At 35.7% G+C, this 17,031-nt stretch overlaps 1 protein-coding gene and 1 pseudogene across 4 annotated transcripts in view; one reads left to right on the forward strand and one right to left on the reverse strand.

Moving 5' to 3' along the window:
• Positions 1-1,542: 1,542 nt before the first annotated feature.
• On the forward strand, positions 1,543-13,221 carry LOC107699753 (prolactin receptor-like; annotated as a pseudogene).
• Positions 13,222-15,238: 2,017 nt separating this feature from the next.
• LOC107699755 (selenocysteine insertion sequence-binding protein 2-like) overlaps positions 15,239-17,031 on the reverse strand; it is a 9,982-nt gene continuing 8,189 nt past the window's right edge. For 3 of the 4 annotated variants that reach the window (XM_016501106.1, XM_016501104.1, XM_016501105.1), the window contains exon 18: positions 15,239-16,465. In XM_016501106.1, the coding sequence (XP_016356592.1) occupies positions 16,344-16,465 (122 nt within the window). In that variant the 3' untranslated portion in view covers positions 15,239-16,343. The remainder of the gene's footprint in view (positions 16,466-17,031) is intronic. The other variant, XM_016501107.1, reaches the window with a different exon arrangement.

Genomic DNA, 17,031 nt, shown 5'->3' on the forward strand with positions numbered 1-17,031 from the left:
TCTAGCTATCTGTCTGTTTGTAGGCATACCTGTCTTTTGGTCTTTTTTTCTATATGACTGTATAGCCATAGGCGGCGCGCTTAAAGGGATAGTTCACCCAAAAATGAAAATGTGATGTTTATCTGCTTACCCCCAGGGCATCCAAGATGTAGGTGACTTTGTTTCTTCAGTAAAAAAACATGCACAGACAAATCCAAATTAAACCCTGCGGCTCGTGACGACACATTGATGTCCTAAGACACGAAACGATGCGCGCGCTCAAGGCAGTTGGACATAGTGGTGTATTAGAGGTAAAAAATTATATAAATACTGTTCGGTTTCTGGCACAAACCGATGGTTTCGTGTCTTAGGACATCAATGTGTCGTCACGAGCCGCAGGGTTAAATTTGGATTTGTCTGTGCATGTTTTTTTTACTCTCATAGATTTTGTTACCATTGCCATGCATTATACGACTGATAGACTGCAACGGTTGGACTTAAAAATCATCATATGTGTTCTACTGAAGAAACAAAGTCACCTACATCTTGGATGCCCTGTGGGTAAGCAGATAAACATCACATTTTAATTTTTGGGTGAACTATCCCTTTTGGCCTGGGGACTTGGGGCAAAAATGCTACTAAATTGGACAAAAATTAAATCTATTACGTCTATTGCTAACAAAATGAATATGAATAGACTGTCGATTGCGGCATTAAATTAAGATCTGCTCATGTTGCACCGTATTTCATTTTAGGCGTTTTTACGATGTTGCGCATTTTAACCAATCACACACAATTCTGTTGAACTTAGGAATGCAATGGCCAATCAGAGGCGTTCAGATGAGCCATCGTTGAATCTCATCAGTTTTGTTGAGTGCGCGCGTGTTCGCTGACTGAATACCGGACGGACTCTTGCGAATTCTCTCATAATAAACAACAAAGCGCAGATGTACCTACAATGTAAGTAAGAGATTCATTTCATAGTGTATACAGCTTCAGTGATTATAATGATAGTTTTTTTTTAGAGTGCTTAAACTCGCGATAGATCAATGTTAGTGATAATGTCACTTTCTATATATAATTTATTCGCTGTTTGAATAACTGTGGAAAGGAAACGTTATGGCTACTTATCAATTTCTAACGCTTTTATTAAATTGCAATCACGTTAAATACAAATTCAGTCCCAATAAACATTTTTTTAGCCTACATGACACCCATGTCTTGTTATTGTCTAAAAAGACGGGTTTATGATGTTTAATACATTTGGCTGCTTTTAGCCTTACCCTGGAGTTGGTTCACCCTCCGCCTGTGTGTAGCCCTGACCTGTATATCTGTAAACGTTTAAAAACTAACGTTCAGAAACGGAGCCTCCTTTGTCCGTCGTTTTTCAGACATTACACTATTTTTAAACGTCCAAACAAGGCGTTATTAGACGAACATCAAAGTTTTATATTGACGAACTTTACTCGAGTGGTTTACAGTTGTTACGCACACCGTGCCATTGGCAGGTAATGTGTGTGTGCTGTAACGTCGTCGCCTGTATGCCACTCCTCAAGACTCTCCCTGCAGCTTCAGGGCTGTTTGTGTGCAACTGGAGACTCGGAAGCACTGCGGTGTCAACAGGGTGACTTTGTATTTGGCTTTTCCCACTCTCATAGTGCGCGATTTTGGGGGGACGGCGCTTAGGAAAGACTGTGCTCCGTCCAAAAGTCAGTCCAAAATGCAGCGCGTATGTGGAATATGGGAAAATCACAGGTAAAGCTGTGTGTGTAATTTCGGTCACGGATTGGGTGGCGGATCCAGGTGAGTCTCCGTCAAGTGATACACATCAATATTATGTTTTATTATGCGATGGATATTTATTATATACTGTATAACTATACGCATATCGTGATTTGCAAAATTGTTGTTGTTGTTTTTGTGGACCATACCGCAATTAGAACTAATATGTACAAGGATTATTAAATTGCGGTAAACAGCTGTATCCTTGATTTGCACTATTTTTGTAATTCGTTAATATTGCGTCTTATGGTCTATGCAAGTAAGCACATGTAAACACACTCATAATCAATATTATTATATGTAGTTTATTATTATTACTACTTTATAAAAACTGTTTAAAGAAGCTTAGACGTTGAAGTAGATCGACAGAGGTATAGATATCCGTCTTCATGACATAACCTCTTCTATCTGTAAAGCAATAGCCTACGCCTTTTTTTTCTTCAGCTGGGTTGATCTGGGATCATGGGTTGACTGTCTGACCTGCCTGGTCTAGGCTTACTGAAGCAATATGTGTTTGTTTATGGCTATCACATTGTTATCAGTGAGAATGCTGGGCAGAATTGGCCCCTGGAGGAATGACATGAGAAGACAGGAGTTTATGACTTAGTAATTATAGTCTAGTTTGCTGTTCCTTAGTAATGTTTTGAGTATCAGATGAACCGAATTGTAGAGAAGACTTGCTTTTGTAATTGATTGACTAGACTATGTTTACACATTTTGTATTGGATCCCAGATAGTACCCCCCACACCTTGTTACACTTGTGGAGTTCTTGATCACTTGATCATAAATGACTGGCCTACAAAAAATTTCTTATAAATTTGTGATTACTACCAAATAATGGATTCAACTTTTTATCAAACTTTTCCTCCAGTTAGCACAGGTTTTGTATTTATTTTTAGAACTGATTGATCATAGGCCTCATTGATCTGAGCTCATACACCTCAGTTTTTGAGTAAACATCCACAAATAATGCTTATTTTCCACTTAAAAACGGAGGTGCATAAGCTCAGATCAATGAGGCCTACAACCAGTCAGTTCCAAAAAGAAATAACCTGTGCAAACTGAAAGAAAACAAGTTGACAAAAAGGTTGAATTCAAGATTTGGTGATAATATAGCATAATAAGAGATTTACAAGCAGTTTTTAAAAGACCATTCCTGGTCAATTTTGATTTTCACACTGATCACCTTATATTTAAGCCTGTCGCAATAATCAATATATCGACTTATCGCGCAATATATGTACATTACCTCAATAATTTTTGGTGACACAATATATCACCCATTATTTTTCCTTAAAAATTTATGTCATCGTGTTTTTTAAATTCCACTTGCGCCTGTGTCTTTTGCAGCTTCTCGTACATAACGTGGTGTAGTTGGTGCTAGTTCAAATTTAAAAAATGCTTCTACAAAAAAAGTTTAATCTGCAGATATGGTCTTGTTTAGGGATCTGTGTCTTTGTGCATACTAAGTAGTGATTGTGTTTTTCAGCAATAGTGTGCACCCTTAATTTACAGAGAAAAGAAGGTCAGGGAAAAATCTGTAGATGGAAAAATCTCCATAAAAGTTCTTTGTGCATTTTTCTTTTTTTCTACTTGTTACTTCGCACTTTTTGTTAGAAAATGTTTATTTACTATTTATTCAAGTTTTTTAAGGTATCTAATATTTTGATACTTAATTTCCATGATCTAAATATTCTTAAAAATTAAGTTTGTTGTCATTTGGAAGTGTAGGCCTTCTTGCATTATTATGCTGTTACATTATGAATATATATTCAGTGGCATAAAATGGTCTTTAAAATTACAATAATATCGCTTATCGCAATTATTTCTGCGGCAATATATCGCACAACAAAAAGTTGTTATTGTGACAGGCCTACTTACGGTATATTATTTGATAAGAATGTGTAGGAATGTATATTATGTAAAATATGTACATATTATTTTTTGGTAGTCCTGTTGTCAAACTTGCTGCTGCTAAGATGAAAATAAATATTTAAGTTGTCTGGCACCGAAATAGAAAGTTAATGTCAAATGTTTTGAGGTCATTTAAACCTGGACTTTAATCCACTTCCTTCTATAATGTTGGAAAATAAAGGACTGTACTGACCACAGACAATAGCTTGTTCCATCTGGGTAAATCGCGTTCTTGGCTACCTACGTATTTGCAAATAAAGCTGATGGCATGCTCATGGAAACCGAAACATAAAAGAAATATAAAATGAAGAATATAGATGCAATTCAAAGACTGCAGTAAAGTGTTTCTACAATGATCCAAAAACATAAAGCACATTGATTGCCCTTTCAAACTGTCTCTCATTGGAACTCATCCATTTCCAAGGCAGTAACTTTCCATTAAATCACCTCTCTGCACCTGCGTTTGCAGTGTTCGACTCTTTTGTTGATGCCTTGTGTTTATAACCTTGTACGTTACTGTGCTGTGAGAAATAATCATTGATCAGTTTTGAGACAAAAAAAATTCTGTACCAGTACATCACTGTGTAGTTATCACTGATCATGATAAGAAAAGATTCATGAAATCAGATAAAATCATCTTAGCACAGAGTTAACTCAATGCTAAATTGCATACAATTTTGTACACATGATGACCTTTTAGCTGTTGTGATGAGTAAAGGTGTTGTTTACACATGCTAAGTGGTTGTTTTGCAGATCTAGATTGATGTTTCAAGTAGAAACAAGCTCTACAGGTGGTGTGGACACTTCATTGACTTTGTGGACATTTGTTTCTCATGCAGGAAAAATGTGGAGAGATGCAGAGCAGGCACTGACTCTGATATGGCTTCTCTCTTGGACCTCACACAGCATGTGTAAGTAAGGGAAACAGTTTCAAATAATAAATTCAGGCAGTTGTTGTTGTGTTTATCAATTTTTTGTTGTTGTTGTAAACTATTGGGTTTTGGTGAGCGATTTTCTATCATTTAATCATTTGGAGACCTGTTGTTTATATACAATCCATCAGCAAACAGGATACCGATTTTTAAATTCTGTACTGAATTTAAAAGTAGTATAATTCAAAGAATTCTAGTTTTTAATAATACATTTTAGTTTTCAGTATATGAAACACCCATAAATACTTTACAACACACTAAATAATAATATGGGCTATTTGCAGCATTCAATAATATTCTGTTAGTCTTTGAATACCACTTTTAGTTTAGTCCTAATATTCTTACAGATATGTTTTCATATACTCTTGAATTACACTATCTTTCCAGGTCTTTCTCCTCCGGGGAGGCCCACACTAACAAGATGTCGGTCGCCTGAGAAAGAGACGTTCACTTGCTGGTGGGAGCCTGGATCAACAGGTGGACTGCCCACCAGCTACCACCTGTATTTCAGAAAAGAGAGGTGAGTGCAGCCTACATCACTATTCAGCATTGTTCAGCTTGCTGTCATAAAAGTATATTTCCATTCTTTTTTTCCCTGTATCAGAATATGGGTAGTTGCCTCATTAGCTGGGTTTCCATCCAAAGTTGCGAATTTAACTTATGCGCAAAATTGGAATATCGCACAAAACATTTGCGAACAAGCATAGTTTCCATCCAACAAGTCAAAGAGAACAAAATCATCACTTTCTGATAAACTGGCACTATACATCACTAAGAAAAGTAGGAGAAGCTACTGAATATAATAATGTTCCTATATAATAAATTACTTGCACCTCAGAACGAGCAGACGAAACACAATGAATGCAGTAATTGCTTTCGGAGGTGGATGCTGCTGTTTGGGAACGCAGTCGTTTAACAGTTCTGGGAGGCAATTATACAGAAATACTTTGATGACAGACTTTGCTCGGGCATTTCCGAATGTCGGTCCGCTGGTTAGTCAGGTTTTGCCGTCCCATAGCGCAAAGTCACATGACTTTTTTGATGCGCTTGGAGGAATTTATTTGCGCGAAATGCATTTCCATCTCCCATTATTCGCATTAACCCTTTTTTGCACAAGTCAAAAACCACCTCAAGCGAGCGTAAAAACTTTTTTGCGAATGAAGGTATATTTATTCGAAATTCAGCGTTTCGATTCTGATGCGATACTTCAAAATGCGCATAAAAGCAGGGTGATGGAAACCCAGCTATTGTGTGCCTGTTATGACATAGTTTAACATATTTGTCTCAATAAAATATTCCATAATTTTGTTTGTATCAGTAAAATGAACTGTTTTAGTGTTTTGGTTCAGTTATTGAAAGAAGTCTCTTTTGCTCACCAAGCAAAAGTAAAAACTGTAATATTGTGTAATATATTACAGTTTACTTTTTTCTTGTTTAATATGTTTTAGACATTTTACTTTTTTATTTTTTTTATTCCTGTGATGGCAAAGCTATATTTTCAGCATCATTACTCCAGTCTTCAGTGTCACATGATCCTTCAGAAATCATACTAATATGCTGATTTATTGCTCAAGAAATATTACTTATCAATATTGATTATTGATTTATTTTCAATGTTGAAAACAGCTGTGCTCTTTAACAGTTTTTTGTGGAAACTGCAATACATTTTTTTTCCAGATTTTTTTGATGAATGGAAACATCAAAAGAACATTTGTTTGAAGCAGCAATTTTTTGTATCATTACAAATGTATTTACTGTCACTTTGATGGGTTTAAAGCATATTTGCTGAATAAAAGTATTAATTTCTTTCATAATTAAACTTTGGTATGATAGTTCTGATCTTCATTTTGTCTTATTTTCTAAATATTTGTTTAAGTTGTACACCACACACACACTTATTAATAAACACACTAAACCTAGTATAGTAAATGAGTTCATGTTTACACATTTGATAAGAAATCACAGGTTTTGGTTAATTTGTTGTCAAAAGATTAGTCAACAAATCATTAATTTTAAACTTTAAACTATCAAAAACTTTTTCAGTTCTTTGGAAGTCTTTGAGTGTCCGGATTATCATAAGGCGGGAAACAATTCCTGTTATTTTGATAAGCAACACACGTCTATTTGGATCATATACAACATCACAGTGGTGGCCTCCAATGCACTGGGAAAAGCCTATTCGGAATCTGTTGAAGTTGATGTTATGGATATCGGTGAGTTCATGTAATGTGTTTACAAAATATTGAAATGCATCCAGAAATGCTTTTGTTTTTATGTGCTTGTAATATACCCCTAGTGTATACTGACCGTGCATGAATGGTTAATGATGTTTTACTACAGAGGCCAATTTCAGTGTTGTTTTGACAACAGCCACACACTAAATATAGCATATATAAAGATTTCCTGTGGCTACATAAGGGCACACACAGCAAAATCAGCAAAATCTTTACGGTGAAACATTTATTCTTTGAACTTTTGAACTTTCGGTTAGATCATCATACTAGAACACAAGACAGATAACACTGCATGTGCAGTTACATAGTTTAGTTACAATTTCCCTTAAACCAGTTCAGCTAGAAATGTGTGCGCACTGGGCTCTTCCATCTGTAACGGTGAGTTAAACAATGATGACTTTTAGAGCATCTGAGTGGAATGGAAAAGTACTAAATGGCACTAAACAGAAGCAGCTCTGGCTGACTAATGGAACAGAATGAGGATGAACAGGTTTGTGTCTTGCATACTGCAAAACTCGAGCCATGTATCGAATATCCCACTGCAGATGCTTGAATGCGCTGGCATATGGGACATGGTTGATGCTCTGTTTTTTTTTAATGCATTATGAGCATAAATACACTACTGTTCAAAGGCTGGGATCATTATGATTTAAAAAAAAAAGTTTTTAAAAGACATCTCATGTTCATCGAGGATGCATTTATTTGATCAAAAATACAATAAAAGAGTAATATTGTGAAATATTATTACAATTTAAAATAACAGTTTTCTATTTGAATATATTTGAATATATTTAATTTCTAATATGCTGATTTGGTGCTCAAGACACATTTCTTATCATTAATGTTGAAAACATTGTGCTGCTTAATATTTTTGTGGAAACAGTAATACATTTTTTCATGGTTCTTTGATTAACTAAGTTCAAAATGTATTTAGCATTTAAAAGAGCATTTAAAAAAAATATAAATATTTTGTAACATTATGTCTTTACTGTCACTTTCGATCAATTTAATGTATTCTTACTGAATAAAAAGTATCCCAAAAAAAGAAATACAAATTCATACTAACCCTGAGCTTTTGAATGGTAGTGTATAAGAAGCATATGAATAGTTGTCAAGTTCAGTTTATTTCCTTTTTTAGTACATATATTGTTGTCACTGATTCTACTATTCTAATGTCTGTGCAGTTGATTGCCATTTAAGATGATTGATCTTGTTCCACACAGTGCAGCCTCACCCTCCAGAGAATGTGAATGTGACTTTCATTCAGACCACGAACAGCCCCTATTTCCTGGTGCAGTGGCAGCCTCCGCATGACGCAGACACGCGTTCAGGCTGGGTAACAATCAAATATGAAGTTCGCTTAAAAATTGAGAACAGCGGAGACAAGGAGGACAGCAGTTGGGAGGTGAGATTCAAATCATTTCAAGGTCATCAAGGTTCTTAAATGTTCTTATGCTTTGTAATTGTTCTTTTTAAAATCAAAACTATTTAAGGCCAGGGCTTTCAACTGGGACAGATATAATATTTAAACCATAAAGTTTTATGTATTTTTCTAATAAAAAAAAAAACATTCCATATACTGTATTTATATAAATTTGCTTCTAAATGTTTTAATTGGTGCTGTCAAACGATTAATCGCGATTAATCGCATCCAAAATAAAAGTTTTTGTTCACATAAAATGTGTGTGTACTGTGTATATTTATTATGTATATATAAATACACACACATGCATGTATAAATTAAAGAAAAATATGTTATATTTGTATATTAAATATATTTATATATAATATAAATTATATAAATATATACATGTAAATATATTCTCAATATATATACTGTATGAGTGTGTATTTATATATATACATAATAAATATACACAGTTCACACATATATATTATGTAAACAAAAACTTTTATTTTGGGTGCGATTAATCGCGATTAATCGTTTGACAGCACTAGTTTTAATTAATTATTATCAACTTATTATCAAAAAGAACATATTTTTGTATTAGGAGTCTAATTTTTGCATTTAAAAGTTTTGAAACTATGTAATGTAATTATGACTGAGACATAGTTTTGGTTCTTGTGTTTTTAGTCATATAGTGCTGGAAAACAATTGGAGTTCAGCACCTACAGTCCGCAGCCTGGAGCAAGTTACGTTGTGCAAGTGCGCTGTAAACTAGACCACGGCCTCTGGAGTGAATGGAGCCCCTCTGCATTCATCCAGATTCCAGACGGTAAGATGATACCAGCTCCAGCAATCCAATCTTTCACACCTCCAGCCATTGTGCTGCATTACTCAGCATTTTTAGCCTTGCATAACAGTGTCCAGGCTATATTAAAAATGAAATATGAATAAATGTTTAATTCTGCCTTTAGATCTATTTGAACTCATTATACAGTACAGCATTAAAAGATGATGAAAACTGAAAGCGAAAATGTAAACAAGGCTTTGTGTTTCTCACATTGCAGATATGTCTGACACACAGAATGCGGTTATGATTATTGCCGTCACGCTAACCGTCATCATTTTCCTGTTGACTGCAGGAGTGCTGACAGTCAAGATGAAACCGTAAGCATGATATCCCACCCACCTCATCACAATGACAAAGGGATTTACACTGATAACTGTACATAAAAAGATACGTTTTCCCAGATTTTCCTACAGAATACAGTATTCTCTACACTAATGTGTGACACAAATTGAACATTAAAGGGGTCATATGATGCTATTTCAAGTTTTCCTTTCTCTTTGGAGTGTTACGAGCTGTTCGTGAATAGATAAGATCCCTAAAGTTGCAAAGACTGAAGTCTCAAACCCAAAGAGATATTCTTTATAAAAGTTGAGACTAGTCCATGCCCTCCTAAAACGGCTCGTTTAAATACGCCCACACATGTCTACGTCACTATGTGGGAAGATTTGCATAACGCCGCCCAAATGTTCACGCAAAGAAAGAAGGCGTAACTTTATTGTTGCTGCCGCCGCCATGTTGTGAAGACACTGTGCGTTTCTTTGTGAAAGCGAAACTACTTTATTTGGTCTTCCAAAAGAGGACACAACTAGAAATCAGTGGTTAAGTTGTATTTACAACACTGTTCCATAACAGTTCAACCCAAATATTCAGATGTGTCCAGATTTTTGTTTTATGGAGGACTGTTTCCTGATCCTGGGAGAGTAGACTACAATGCCGGCTGTTCTGACTCACAGACTGTAAGTAAGTTTTCATTTAAAGAATTTGCCACTGACGATTCAAACGCGAGTTTTGAGCAGTGTAGAGTAGGCTTGTTGTTTGTCATTTCTCCGATCACAAATGCAGACATGGTTTTATGTTTACGTGGCGCGATGCAATGCAACGCGTAACAAGTAATTATAATCCGTAATTATGTCCCCACTGGATGCAACAAATGCCTCGTTTATAATAGGTTTTAATGTTTTTGTCTCGTTGCTCCGGCCGGGACAAGGCATCACAATATGGTAGGGGCGTAACATTTCCGTCACACACTTGAGGTATTCAACCAATCACAACGCACTAGATAGCTGGCCAATCAGAGCACAGCTCGCTTTTCAGACCGATGAGCTTTGTAAAAATCAACGCGTTTCAGAAAGGCGGGGCATAGAGGAGAAACAATAATGTACAGTATGTGGAAAATAATGTGTTTTTTTAACCTTAAACCACATAAACATATTTCATTACACCAAATACACAAAATAATGTTCTTTTTAGCAACATCATATGACCCCTTTAATATAACATTGTATCCACTTTATTTTTCAAAACGATTTTCCTTCTGATTTATTAGCTGCTATATGTCAGTAACTATAAGAATAACAAAGTGCAAAACTTTACCGAAGGATAAAACAACTTGCACTACAACCAGTATGTTTATAATTATGATAATAAAATAAAATAATATAATGGCAAGTTAATTCTGTATTTCCTTATTCTTCTCTAGGGTGAAGCATTTTTTTTACTGCCACCAGTTCCAGAACCGAAAATCAGTGGCTTAGACACTCAGCTCCTTAAGGTACAGCAGACACTACCATAATTCATGCGTTATATCATATCATATTTTATTAATTCATTTTTCTAAGGTGCAGTTTTGTTTTGTAGTGCAGATTAGTTTTACTTTTGAGCTTTTTTTTAATTTATTTTTACAGGATAAACCTGTATGACTTTGTATTTTCTGTGAAACATAGAAGATATTTTGAAGAATGTTGGTAACCAAACAGTTTTGGTTCCTATTTACTTTCATTGTATGGTCAAAAATATAATAAAGTTAGTGAACAGGGACCGATTGTTTGGTTATCAACATTCTTCAAAATATCGTTTTTGTGTTCCACAGGAGTAAATGATGACAGAATTTTCATTTTTGGGTGAACTATCCCTTTAAATGAGCCATTATTTTGTTGTTTTGCTCTTAAGACTTCAATGTAAAGTTTAAACAGCTGTGGGTTTGCTGTTAAATCCAATATAATTTTTGAACTGTCCAATTCGTCAATAACAGCTTCTTCACAAAATGTGCATTACATTGTGACACTTTCTCAGAACAATCTGTGTTGAAATCTTCAATCATGGTCACAAAAATAGGAGGGGATTTTCAAAAAACTTTCTAACAGACGATGAACTGACCCCACAAAACTGCAGTTCCAATATACAAAAGTCATTTTACTTCTCATTTCACAGAGTGGGAAGTCTGAGGAGATCTTCAGTGCTCTGATTTCTCCAGGATATCCTCAAATAGCCCAGAGTTCAGACCGTCAAGTGGAGTATCTTGTGGTCTCCGACTATGATGAGGAAATGGATTTTGATGGCAAAGCTCATCTTGAGTACCACAAGGGAGAAAATCGTCCCACAGATAATGCACAAAAGGTCTCTCAAAACAGCATCAAGATCTCATTGAACAGCAGCCAGGATCTCAAAACAACACTGAGCGAAAATGTCCACTCTGGGACCGTTTCCAATCAACTAAGTGTCCTTGGAGAGCCTCAACAACTACTTCACCTTAATTGCAATGGCTCACCAGTAAAAGCTCAGGACCAAAACACTAAAATGAGCTCCGGTAGTAATTGTGAGCACGTCAGCATCAGCCCTGCTGGACTTTCGGAGTACGTTGAGGTTGACGAAGACCAGAAACCTCTGGTCAGGGAGGACTACAGTATGGTCAGTGACGTTATCAGTGATAACATCCTTGTACTACAAGACAGCATCCCTGTACAGGGACACAAAGAGGTCAAATGTGACAAAACATCTGAAGCTGAGGAAACGGGAGGTGTTTTTGAACCTCTGGGATACTTGGAAACCCTGACATAATTTTCAAGTGAATCTTGACTGTTTTGTGACTTTAACTTCAGAGGTTTGGGATTATTTTGTCTGGTTGTGTTCTGCTCAAACTGTCAAGCACTTTGTTAGTAGAGATGTGAGAAGGGTTCTTTCAGCGATCCGGGGTGCGTTTCCTGTACAGTGACATAACTTGCTGCTGAACTACCAGTGCTATTCATAACTGATTCCCGAAACTGCTGACTGATCATTTGAACCACACTGGTTCGACAATCTAGAACTGTCGTTACTGAGGTCACGCTGGTGGAGTAATTACTTCTGCTAATGAATCATTTCGGATCAAATTAATGTCAGATTATCGATAACAAACATGGCATCTGAGGACTATAATATCTTTTTTGAAGAGTGTCAATGAACCGCGAATGAAGCAATACAATGGCGAACATTGTGCTTCATTCGCGGTTCGTTCACACTCTTCAAAAACTGCGCTTTCATTCTCTTGACAAACTAAAAGACATAGAATTAAATTTGTATATATATTCTATGTCAGCTTGCGTATTTTACTCAAGCGCATGATCTGTTGATCCACATGTCATTCTAAAAAGAAACTATGGTTGTAACTACAGGGTGAGAGCTGTAGTTCTATCCACATGACTTTGCGATGCCATTTTTGTTCGTTGGAACTATGGTTTCTAAAAACTGCCAATTTGCAACCATAGTTGGCTAGCAATTCTTTTGGGAAACGCACCCCTGCTATGTTGTATCTGTCAGTATGCACAACTACAGATACAGTTCGCAGTTTCTGTGGATAATTCAGGCTAAACAGCAGGAAGCTGCAGTAATGGGTTGAAAATTAGATTAAAAGGCAGCGTCATTCAAACCATTACACATTGACCAACCACTGTTCAAAAATACACCACTAAAGAGCATTATATTAATTGTTAAACCTTTCAAATGTTTCTTCAACCTACTACCTCATAGCAGACATCCACAAAACATCCCACTATGAGTTTCTGCCACTTTCTCTTGAGACCTGGCACTTTTCTCAATGCTTGCTGCTCCTGATCTTTGAAAGTTGATTGTTGCTAAAAATGGGCATAGTTTAATGCAGGGGTGCCCAAACTCGGTCCTGGACGGCCGGTGTCCTGCAGAGTTTAGCTCCAACCCCAATTAAACACACCTGAACCAGCTAATCAAGCTCTTATATGCATACTAGAAACTTACCAGCAGGTGTGTTGAGGCAAGTTGGAGCTAAACTCTGCAGGACACCGGCCCTCCAGGACCGAGTTTGGACAGCCCTGGTTTAATGGAAACAGTTTAAAATACAGAAGAGCTCCTTTTGTATATTTATTCACAATGATACTATGAATATAAAAAGTGTGAGATTTCTTTGGTCAAAACAGCTAAAGACTTTACTGTGTATTTATTGAACTAGATCTAGTATTTGTATGTCGCTCCCAATCCATTTTATTGAATTTTTATTTATAACATTGATTTAGTGTTAAAATAGTCATGGATATTCACTCGTTTTAGGGTAAACAGACAGCATCATCGGACACATCCTTCTGATTTATAATTATCTGAACTTGGGCACTCTTCAAGACAATAACCAGAATTAAGATGAATGCCAAATAATAGATTAGATCTTCACAAAAGGGTTGTCAAAGCTTAACCAAACACAAGGGCAGTGAGCCCAAAACAGTCTGGCAGTCCTTTGATGTAGAGCGCCTCAGAGAAGCTAGTTACAGCGGCAGACACAGACGGGTCAGCTGGTCTCATCATGGAACATTTATGGTCTGCAGTGCAGCATTAAAGAGTTACTTTAAGTCAAACATTGACTTAACACTATACAAGGACAAACATTTGGTTCAGCATGAAAGAACTATTGTGCAGCTTTTCTGTGTAGTTTAAATTAGAATGCAAGCCTTTTGTTTTTATATCATCCATTGTGGTAACAATATGTATTTTGTTTGTGATGTAACAATGTGATGCTTAACACTGCAAGTAATGTAATATGAAGTTATGTAAAAACTGTTAGCACAGTGGTGCATTGGTGTTTCTAGCTTGAGTTCCTTACATTCTTTCACAGTTTTCTATCCACTGCTGGACAATGTCCAGAGAAAATCAAAGGTTAGGAATGATTTTATTTTTGACCATAACATTTCAATCAACACCAGTTTTGCAAAAAAATGTTATCAATTGTCTTGAGCTAAAATAAAAAGTTATATTACAAAGACGTTGAACATAGATGGATAAAAGCAGCATTTTTAGAGAACTGGTTCAGCCAAGAAGTGGTGGTTTTATTCCAGATCAGTTAACATTCTTTTCACATTCTCAAATAGCCTATAAGAAAAAAACATACATTTTTCCAATTTTTGGGGTGAGGTTAGATGTGATGGCATGTTTTTCCTGATAATTAAATTTAAAGGGACAGTTCACCTAAATTCTGTCATCATTTACTCACCCTCATGCCCCATTTCAAAACACAAACGAAAATATAATTTAATGTCATTTCTGTCCATTGAAGTCTATTTCACCAAAATTTGGATGGTTCAAAAAGTTCATAGACATAAACGTAATCCATATGAATCAAGCGGTTTACTGTATTTGTGTGTTGATCAATGTTAATACGTGAATAAAAGCCTAAAGTGAATCTGTTCAGTATGTAAAGTGATAATGTCTCTTTAGGAGACTTGGATTAAACCGCTCATAGGATTTCTTCTACAATCTCTTCATGAACTTTTTGAATTGTTACACGTTTGGGTGAAAGGACTTTTTAGAGGAACAAAATTCTCAGGTTTTGAAGCTGAACAAAAGTCTCATGGGCTTGGAACGTCATGATAGTGGAAACCTTTAAGTGAATTATCCCTTTAAAGGAGTAGCTCACCCAAAAAAATCAAATGAAAAAGGTCATTTACTCACCCTCAAGTTGTTTCAAACCTGTGTGAGTTTCTTTCTTCTGTTGAACATAAATTCTGAAGAATGCTGGTAACCAAACAGTTGCTGGTCCCCACTGACTTCCATAATATGGAAAAAAAGATATAATGGAAGTCAACAAGGACCAGAAACTATTTGGTTACCAACATTAATCAAAATATCTTGTTTTGTGTTTAGCAGGAAAGAACAACTGGAGGGTCAGTAAATGATGACAGAATTTTCACTTTGGTGAACTATCCCTTTTAAGCACTGCATATTCATTACTGATTTCTATTCATTTATAATGGTCTTTCAAGGATAAGATCATTTATTGCAAATACTAGAGAAAATTCCAAAACCTTCACAATCACAAAGTTGTTTTTGGTCCCAAAGTCAACATTCTGAAAATACATAGAAGCAGGTAAAAAGGTTTACATGTGAAAATGATTTGTTACTGCTAAGTGAAGTTTTGAATTGTTAGCGCTATGCTACATATATGTGCCATAGACCACTGAGTACTACACAAGTGCATAACACACACATTCCCTATTAACTGCAGTCAACAGCATAAAGGCATAGAGCTAAACTAACACTGAGAATTTTAAGGAGAAGCACCTCGAGCACTCAGTATTAATGGCTTAGCTAGTGTTGAGGAACAGCCAGAGGAGAATTATAAATTAAAAGTGAGGTCTAGGATTTAGGTAAGTGATGTATTCCCACAAACAGCTCATGGTCATAACAATCATTCACTTTATGAGCCTTCAGAATGAACTAGACCCTGTAGATAATGACGACACGTGGGCTGCAAACACAGTGGTCATGATCAGTAAAATTGTGCATCCAACTGGAGAAGAAAAATACATTTGATTTACAAATGTAAACATGTACATAAATTAAATGGTTCAGATTGTTTCTGTCATTTTATCAAACTATTACACTTATTTGAATAGAAATAGAGGGATAATAGCTATTTTCAAAAATATTCACTATTCGGACTGTGGAAACATCAAACTAAGTATGTGATATCTATAAGAAAATATTTTTAGTCAAGGGCTGTTCTCTATTTTCAGCTGTATTGCCTCTCGATTCCAGGTTACAGGAATATATGTTTACATTATTTCATAAAATCCTCTAGACAGGCACATTTGGTACTTCAAGCTATTCCTGACATTTTTCACAGGGTGCTAAAGGCTCACTCGGGGTTGGAAACTCTGTAGTGATCTGTTTCCGTGTCACAGAAGCGTGACCTCAGCTCTGCAAAACAAACAAAAACAGACATTTTGTCTCATTCGTCGATGCACTTCCATCAACTTCCTTCATGGTCATCCAGCAGCTGCTCTGAACTAATAGAAATGGATGAAAACTGGTCCTCAAAATTTAGGAAAGGGTGGTTGTAATCTTTCTCGAGCATTTTCTTCCAGATTTTGACTGAGAAAACAGAAACGGATTAAATGAGTGAAGGGTGAGTGGATAATTCTTATAAATTAAAATACGTTTTCACATCACATATGCAACAAATGATAACCACTTTAATGACGCTTTCAAAAACTCCTTTCAGGCTGATTATTCAATCAATAATTGGCTATTTTGTGATTGCCATTTATTTCCTCTTATTTTACAATAAAAGAACAATAAAAACTAATATTGTGAAATATTGTTCTATTTTTTTCTATTTGGATATATTTTAAAATTGTATTTATTCCTGTGATGACAGTTTAATTTTCAGCAGTCATTTCTCCAGGCTTCAGTGTCACATGATGCCTCAGAAATCATTCTAATATGATGATTTGATGCTCAACAAACATTTCTTGCTACCAATGTAGAAAACATTTGTGCTGCTTAAAGGGGTCATATGATGTTGCTAAAAAGAACATTATTTTGTGTAATGAAATGTGTTTATGCAGTTTAAGGTTAAAAAAACACATTATTTTCCACATACTGTACATTATTGTTTCTCCTCTATGCCCCGCCTTTCTGAAACGTGTCGATTTTTA

Source organism: Sinocyclocheilus anshuiensis, unplaced genomic scaffold (assembly GCF_001515605.1).
Source record: "Sinocyclocheilus anshuiensis isolate Anshui unplaced genomic scaffold, SAMN03320099.WGS_v1.1 scaffold278, whole genome shotgun sequence".
NCBI lineage: Eukaryota > Metazoa > Chordata > Actinopteri > Cypriniformes > Cyprinidae > Sinocyclocheilus > Sinocyclocheilus anshuiensis.